At 42.6% G+C, this 8,530-nt stretch overlaps 1 protein-coding gene and 1 pseudogene across 1 annotated transcript; one reads left to right on the top strand and one right to left on the bottom strand.

Moving 5' to 3' along the window:
* The first annotated feature begins 411 nt into the window (after positions 1-411).
* On the top strand, positions 412-832 carry LOC117258259 (histone H4). Its single transcript, XM_078168125.1, has one exon. The coding sequence runs from the start codon at positions 428-430 to the stop codon at positions 737-739; it is 312 nt and encodes a 103-aa protein (XP_078024251.1). The 5' UTR covers positions 412-427; the 3' UTR covers positions 740-832.
* A 967-nt stretch (positions 833-1,799) lies between these two features.
* LOC117257962 (histone H1 pseudogene) lies at positions 1,800-2,875 on the bottom strand (annotated as a pseudogene).
* Positions 2,876-8,530: the final 5,655 nt, after the last annotated feature.

Consider the following 8,530-nt stretch of genomic DNA (forward strand, 5'->3'; position numbering starts at 1 on the left):
GTTCTTCTAATGCAACTTTTTACTTACAAGAACACGTTATTTAAATCAATGAATTTTAGTGACTTTTTAGCTTCTGTCATAAAATTCAAGACTCTTCTCAAGTCACTCAGTTATTCTTTTTAGTTCCTAAAATAAATATAAATAAAACATACGAATAACAGTATTTCAAACAAAAGAGACAACAAGAAGCTGCAAGGGAGTTTTTAGGAACCAACAATTCTAATTCTAATTATTCTCATAAAAAAGAGACAAGACAAAACAAAAGTACTGTGAAGGTGAAGGGTTCATCAGTGTCCTAGTTTCTATTGTTAGAACAAATGTCTCCGCCCAGCAGAGCTCAACTACGTCCGCAGCAAGGATTTATTTACCCACGTTCACAACGACCAACCTTTTAGTTTTGCTTCGGTTCAAACTAGATTCGGACAGAATGAGTGGTCGCGGCAAGGGAGGAAAAGGACTCGGTAAAGGAGGCGCTAAGCGTCACCGCAAAGTTCTCCGTGATAACATCCAGGGAATCACCAAACCCGCCATCCGCCGTCTGGCTCGCCGTGGTGGAGTGAAGCGTATCTCCGGTCTGATCTACGAGGAGACCCGCGGTGTGTTGAAGGTGTTCCTGGAGAATGTCATCCGTGATGCCGTCACCTACACCGAGCACGCCAAGAGGAAGACTGTGACCGCCATGGATGTGGTGTATGCTCTGAAGAGGCAGGGCCGCACTCTGTACGGCTTCGGAGGATAAATCACCGTCTCATCTCACTGCAACACAACGGCTCTTTTAAGAGCCACCCACATCACCTCAAGAGCTCGTTTCTGTTGATTTAATACCGTTGTATGTTCCAATTTGACGTGGTTTTCTCTAAGTCACTCATTGATTAAGGGAAAAGTGTCCATAGTACCATCTATGTAACGCAGTCGTGGCAACATTATTAATGCTTATTCGAAAACAACAGATTTTCTGAAAGCAGGCCTGGACTGGCCGTCGGGTATATCTGAAACATCCACTGTCACAAACGGACTCACACCTCATTGCGTGGACTGTCTAAAAAGTATGATGACTTAAAGTAAACGTAACATCATTGTGAAAATATTGTTTCAAAGTCCTAGAGTCATATTTTTTTTTTCATTTATTAGCGTACAGTACAAAAAGTAAAGTTACCCCTCTCATGACGCAGAAGGACCAATTCTTGAAATTATTTATAAAATTCTATTAGCCTGTAATTATCATTGCATTAATGTTAATCATTTTATCTGCTGTAGGTAACAATAAGATAAGATAGACCTTTATTGATCCCACAATTGAGAAATTCCAGTGTTACAGTGGCCAAGGAGAAAGAATCAGATAAAAAATGTCAAAAACTAAAAACTTGGCAACAAGGCATGCAAAAGAAAGTACAAAAATGTGAATAAGAATAAGAAACGCCAGTTAATAATAATAATAATAATAATAATAATAATCATATTATAATAATGAGCAATGGATTAAAGAGAGCATATCTAGTGCAAAGTGATTGTATGTGCAAAAAGCAACAACAAGGGGGACAGTAATGTTCATGATGGTGTTTATAAAGTGTCCATGGTGCAGCTGATTATCAGCAGTGCTGGTTAGTAGTCTGACAGCAGCAGGCAGGAAGGACCTGCGATATCGTTCCTTCACACACTTTGAGTGAATCAGTCTATCGCTGAAGAAGCTCTCCAGAGTTTTGATCTCCTCATGCAGAGGATGGGAGTGTTAGTCCTCAGGAGGATGACAGCCGAGCTGTTATCTGTCTCCCACCACCTGCACAGAGTCCAGAGAGCATCCCAGGGCAGAGCTGGCCTTCTTGATCAGCTTGTCCAGATGGACATTTTAATTAATTATAATTTAATATCATATGGATGGTTTAATAATACCTCATTTATTTGTTGATATGTCTGTCAGATAAATGTAATGCCTATAAAATGAAAATACTCAAAGTAGCACCTGAGCCTACTTAGTTACATTCTACCACTGTAAATACAACTGTAGTCAATGTGTTTAATGAGTATAAGTGATACAATCAATTATGCTTTTTTTGTTTTCATCTATTGATGTAAATAAAACTTTCCCATGATGATTTATTGTAAGGGCTAAGTTTAAAAACAGCACAAAACAAAACAACCCTTTTATTTAATGACAGAGTGCTCTTTATGGATGGTGTGGGTGGCTCTTAAAAGAGCCTTTTAGTGAGTAGTTTGTTGATGAGACTGATGACAGCTCACTTCTTCTTGGCTGCTGCTTTCTTGACTTTGGGCTTGGCTGCCTTCTTTGCGGGGGCTTTCTTGGCTGCAGGGGCCTTTTTGGCCACCTTCTTGGGGCTCTTGGTGGCCTTTTTCGGGCTCTTTGCAGCCTTCTTGGGGCTCTTGGCTGCTTTCTTGATCGCTGCGGGTTTCTTAGCCTTCTTGGGAGACTTCTTAGCGGCTGCTGGCTTCTTAGCTGCCGCTGTCTTGGGCTTTTTGGGCGCTGCGGGCTTCTTGGCTTTAGGAGCGGCTTTCTTGGCCGGCTTCTTGACCTTCTTCGGTTCGGCAGCCTTCTTGCTCATCTTGAAGGAGCCGGAGGCCCCGGTCCCTTTGGTCTGGACCAGAGAGCCCTTAGCCACCAGGGCCTTGATGGCGGTCTTGACGCGGGACTTGTTCTTGTCCACATCGTAGCCTCCGGCAGCCAGAGCCTTCTTGAGAGCGGCCGCAGACACGCCGCTCCGCTCCTTGGATGCGGCCACAGTTTTCAGGATGAGCTCGCCGACGCTGGGACCGGTCTTCTTCGGTCTAGGCGCCTTCTTCTTGGCGGCTTTGGCCGGCGTGGCAGCCGGAGCTGGAGCTGGAGCTGTCTCTGCCATGTTGTTCTTGCCTAGTAACACAAGAGTGTCTGACTGGACTGTTGAAAGCTCCGAGCAGGAGGCTGTCCTTAAACACACCGTGAGAACCGTGGAGACTCAACTCAGCCCGTGGCTCCTCTGTGCAGTGTGAAAGCTGGAGCACTTGTGTTTTCTCTTGACTGAGAAAAGGTGAAAAACTAAATGTGGGACAAGTGCTGAAGGCTGACAGTGAAGGGAGCCGATAGCGGACTTGTGTCTCTTCATATTCAAGTCATGTAGAGCTCTGATGCTCTCTGCATTTTGTCTGTGGAGCCTCCAAACCTCACCTATTCACCGCCGTGGCCAGCACTGCTCAGCGGCTTTTCCCACTCATTTCTCTCCTAAAATGACTTCAAATGCATCACAGCTCCACCAAAGCCGTTTTCCAGCAGCCCACATGTTTGTTCAGGGACTCAGTGTAAAAACAACCATTTGCTGTTGATGACTTTGGAATAAACTGAAGTTATTCTGGTCGCAGCAAACACACTGATGATGGCCGAGGCTCATGGTGCAGTTCAGCCAGACTGACCATCAGAGCTGCTGCTGTGACTCCTTTAGATTTAAATAGTTAGTAGTTGTGCTATTAATGATCAAACACACCGACAAATACATGTCAGCTGTCTGTGGAAGCAGTACGTGACTTTAAATGTTACACACAGTTTCACTGATACATTCCTAAATATTATTAAGAGACTTAATCAAGTGTCACACAACAGTTAGCCTATTCGGTGTTTTCTGCTGAGGTTCAAGGTGAGGACTGACTGAAATTTAGATTTGGACTTCCTTCAAAACTTTCAGAGTAACAGCAGCTCAGATAAACTATCTGTCATTGTTCTGAATAGAAACCAGTTTGACCCAAAATTCAAGAAGGACAGGCATGTTGAGTGGATTCATAAGAGGCTCTGATGTGGAAAGGTATACTTTACATTATTTACCTATGTTATGTAACAGAAACATAAACGTTTATATTTCATATAAATAATAAATACATTAGTGGTAGCAGGAATGCCGTCAGTCAGTGTGCACAAGCACAACAAACCTTTATACACTCACCTGTCCTCTCATCTCTGACTCCCTGTCCTTCAGTCTGACTGTTTCTACTCTGAATTTGTCACAGCCTGTCACAGCGTTTGCCCTTTTTTGGAAAACGATTAAATCCAGAGCACATGTTGTGTGCATGTTATTGATCATCCTGAGGTGAAGACATCTCTGTTTCTTATTTCCATTTGCTCCACATGTTATGTGTCAGTGTCTGTGGTCCAATACAAAGACTGCAGCCTGGTGGCAGCATTACAGCTCACTGTCAACTGAAACTACCAAGATGAGAAACAAACACTCAGCGATGATGCCATAAAACAGGACCTTGGACAGCGGCTGAGCTGCTCTTTGGTGGTTTAATGAAATGGGAAGCAACTTCCAGTTCCTCATATTAGCTCTTAGCTTGTCCATCATATCCAAAAAATTCAATTTTTAATTTGAATTAAAATTTGGGGTTTCTAGGAACCTTAAGTCCAAGATAGTTAATGTGGGTAGCGAGTAATTTAATGGCAAAGATTTCCAGAATACAGGACACAAATTATTCTTCAAAGGCATAAACTCACAATTTTTCGATTGTAATCCTGACAGTCTGCTTAATGATTTAATGTAGGTCAGGAGATCAGGAACAGAGACTACTGGGTCCGATAAACAGATCAGCAAATCATCCGCGTATATTCAACATCACAAAACTTCACACCGTGAAATATTTCATCATTTGCTGAAATATGATTACCCAATCTTTTAGCCAGAACTTAAGTTATTACTTTCTGATCACAGTTTAAAAGAGCAATAGGCCTATAACTTGCAGGGTCAGACTCTTCCTTTCCCTTTTTTAGAAGCAAACAAATATTTGCTGCATACAATGAGCTGAGGAGCCTCTTATTTCTCATGGAGTCATTCACCATCCTAAGCATGAAAGGGACAACTTTTTCATGAAATGCTAGAAATTGGAGCATCCATCATCTTGTGATGCACTGTCTCATTGAGGAACCTTTAGACTGGCAAAAACGTTTGAAAAATCAGTTTCAGTGGCATTTACTCTACTGGAATACAATTCCGTGTAGAAGTCCCTGAAGCAAGCGTTTATCTCCTTTATCTTAGTAACCAATTTACTTTCTCAGCCTGCTCACCTCGGTTTCTTCTGAGCGAGACTGAGCGTGTGCAAAACATGTAACCTTTCCTGCAATCAGATGTATGTACTGTAGAAACAGAGGTGTGAGGTGATTTATTGACTGACAACAACAGGACAACAATGATTAACAACTAAACTTCATAAGTTTATAGTTGAGTTGCTTTATGAAAGTTGTCCTAATTAACCAGTTCTGTAAGTACTGTGATCTTTAAAAAGGAGCAATTTAATACTGTTACAAGTCCTGCAATCAAAGTTTTACTTTATCAACAATACAAATTATTACTATCACATATTCTTAAAGTACCAAAAGTAAAGGTAGTAATTATGGAGAATGGCCCATGTCAGAATAATGAATGTTATACTTAAGATGATAATTACTGATGTGTTTCATGACTATCCCAGAGGAGCCCTGTTTATCACACTGACTGGGGACATGACAGTCAGGTGCAGCATACAACAACTTCTATCAGAATTAAATTGCACAAATATCAGAACCTACACAATAAAAGAGGGATATATTCTGGAGTCTGGCGCCTCCAGAGGATACAAAACCAAACACAATTCCAAAACAAGACATTTTATAAAACAATTAAATATAAAGGCTGGCATTTATGTGTAAACTAAAGAGTATTGTGGACTTATCTACTGTACAAACAACTATAATGGGTAATTTAAACAAAGTAGCTTAGAACATCCACTCATCAGCTGGCCAGATAATTGGTCAACCTCATGTGTCAGTGAAGATATAAACAAACAAATCCAAGTCATGATTATTGGAAAAAAAGTGAAAAAACTAATGAGATCCAATCTTCAGCTGGATGACAGTCACCTGATCACTAAACAATCCATGAGAACTTTCATCTGAGAGGACACCTGTGAAAAATGACAGGTTAGGCCAAGTCTGTCCAAGTTTGTGAAATAGGACTCATACAGAAAAATAAAGTACTTAAAATAGCTAGATCCAGGCCCTCTAAGATTGTCAACTGGTGACCACCTCCATTAATGTCAATAAATACACTGAACAAAAAACAAACAGTGGCTCAGCCTCTACTGATGGGTTCGGCTTGTACCATGACCGTTGGTTGGTCATCCTCAGGAACCTTATTGCTGAAGACTCTGCACCTGGTAACTCATAGACGGTGGTCTGTAGGAATTCCCAAGTAGGGGAGCATTGCTTGGGGTAGTTGATGTCGTAAACATAGAATGATTTAAAGCAGACATCAACTGCCGCAAGCAATGTCCTCTGTTCCTGAGCCTCACCGTTGAAAACAAAACAAACCTGAGAGATAGCATTGTCCTGTCCTAGAACTAGGACAAATGGTTCTGGTCTTGTTTTCCCAGCTTCACGGAGATGCTCCGGCATGTTGGTTCCAACCTGTGAACAAAATAACAGATTCCAGTCAAGAGGGAGGAACTTTCATAATTTTACTGAAATAACTGTTAAGTCAATTGGGGGAGGTTTAATACTCCTCACAGGGGTACAGAATCATTGTTATTTTGACATGGACTATATAGGGAAAGTAAAATATTGCCTTCATGCCTTCAAGTGTCCCTTACATTTTACGAACAGTTCAATATTTGTAATAATTCATTGCATTTATATAGTGCTTTTCATGACACCCAAAGCACCTGACTCTTCTCATTCACACACATGGAGAAGCAGCGATCAAACAGCGCCAGTATCCTCTCTGTTCACACACACACACACACACACACACACACACACACTAATGGCGGTCTGCTACCATGTAAGGTACCGCCTCAGCCCATTGGGATTCTGTGTCTTGCCCAAGGTCACTTTGACCTGCACACAGGAGCCAGGATTTGAACCACCAGGACACCTGCTCTACCTCCTGAGCTACAGTTGACCCTTTTATACTTATGGGTTTCTTGTCGATGAAATAGGTCTTTGCCTCATCCAAAGTGGGACGGGTGCTGTTCTTTGCTACTTTGTAGCTGGATCCAGGGAGAAGATAGGGAAGGATCTGCAGGGCCACATCTCCCTTCATGTCTGAAAGGCAAAGACATGGTTCTAGTGACATTAATTAAGCATTTTTTTTACAAATATTTGTATTTGTTTCACTGAAAGCATGCCATGCTGCTGTATTGCTCCAACAGATGTTTTTTTTTTTTACATTACTGATCAACATTTCCTTTTTCCACTACAAAGGATTTCATCAGGAAGACATAACATGTAGAAGCATGACATCACTTTGCATTTTATGCAGAACAGCCCATTCTCATCTCTAATCTCTGCAACTGTAACCAGGTTAAAAATTTTATATGGCGGTTTCCGCTTCCGGTTTGTGAAAGATGGCAACTTAGGCTGAGACCTCCCGACTAAAACGAAGTAATTATGCCAAAGTCAAACTCTAGAAGTGATACACTACACGTGAAATAGATGGAAAGCGGGCGAGGATGGGGTCTAAAAATAAGAACAAAAAACAACCCGTACAGAGAGTGGAAAAAGAATCCAAAGAGCAACAACGGGAGGAGGCCAATGCTAGCTCTCCAACAACTAGCCTAGCCGACACCGAAATGGATGAAGAGCCGTCGAATCTGACCATGATTCTCTGAGAAATACGTGACTTCAGGCAGGACAATAAAAAGCAGCTTGAAGACATCAAGGGAGAGATAGCAAAAACCAACTCGAGGCTGGACGAAGCCGAGGCCAGAATCGTCGGGAACGAAGAAAGGTTACAAAACGCAGAGGAGGCGCTAGCCGAGATGCTAAAAATACAAGAGCAGCTCCAGACGAAGCTAACAGACCAAGAGGGGCGCTCTAGGAGGGAGAACGTGAGAATATACGGAGTTCCCGAAGGGGCAGAAGGAGGACCCAGGTCAGTGATCCCTTTCGTAGAGAAGCTACTAAAAGATAACCTTGATATTCCCGACATGAAAGAGCTTCAGATTGAAAGAGCGCACCAGGCACTAGCGCCGCAGCCAATGACAGGAGCACAACCCTGATCGATTCTGGTCAAATTTCTTAGCTATAGGATGAAAGAAGAAATACTTCGTCTGGCCTGGCAAAAAAAAGGCTTCACGTGGGAAAACTGTAAAGTCAGCCTTGACCACGACTACGCTCCAGAGATCCTAACAAGACGGAGGGGGTACGCGGAGGTGAGGAGACTCCTTAAGGACAGAACCATACGATTCCAGACCCTCTACCCAGCTCGATTAAGAGTTTTCTATGACGACGGGACGACAACCTACGAGACCGTAGAGGAGGCTACAGCGGACATGGCACGTCGAGGCTTCCAGGTGACCATTATTACACAGCCCGGGTCGCTAATGGAGAGGATTCAGCGGTGGTCATGGCAACCAGCACATGCACGACAGGGAGCCCGGGGAAGCAGAGCGCCGAGCTACAAGGAAAAGCTGCAAAGATTTAGACACACACAGAACTCAAATTGACCTGTACAACTGAGAATAACAATGGAAAAGAGTCTGGCTGAGGCTGTTTCACTAAGAAATGAGCTAGACGCAACAC

The sequence above is a fragment of the Epinephelus lanceolatus genome, chromosome 5, assembly GCF_041903045.1.
Source record: "Epinephelus lanceolatus isolate andai-2023 chromosome 5, ASM4190304v1, whole genome shotgun sequence".
In the NCBI taxonomy this organism is placed as follows: domain Eukaryota; kingdom Metazoa; phylum Chordata; class Actinopteri; order Perciformes; family Serranidae; genus Epinephelus; species Epinephelus lanceolatus.

Excerpts from the sequence above, each read along its gene's own strand:
- LOC117258259 (XM_078168125.1), top strand. The coding sequence starts at position 428 with ATGAGTGGTCGCGGCAAGGGAGGAAAAGGACTCGGTAAAGGAGGCGCT.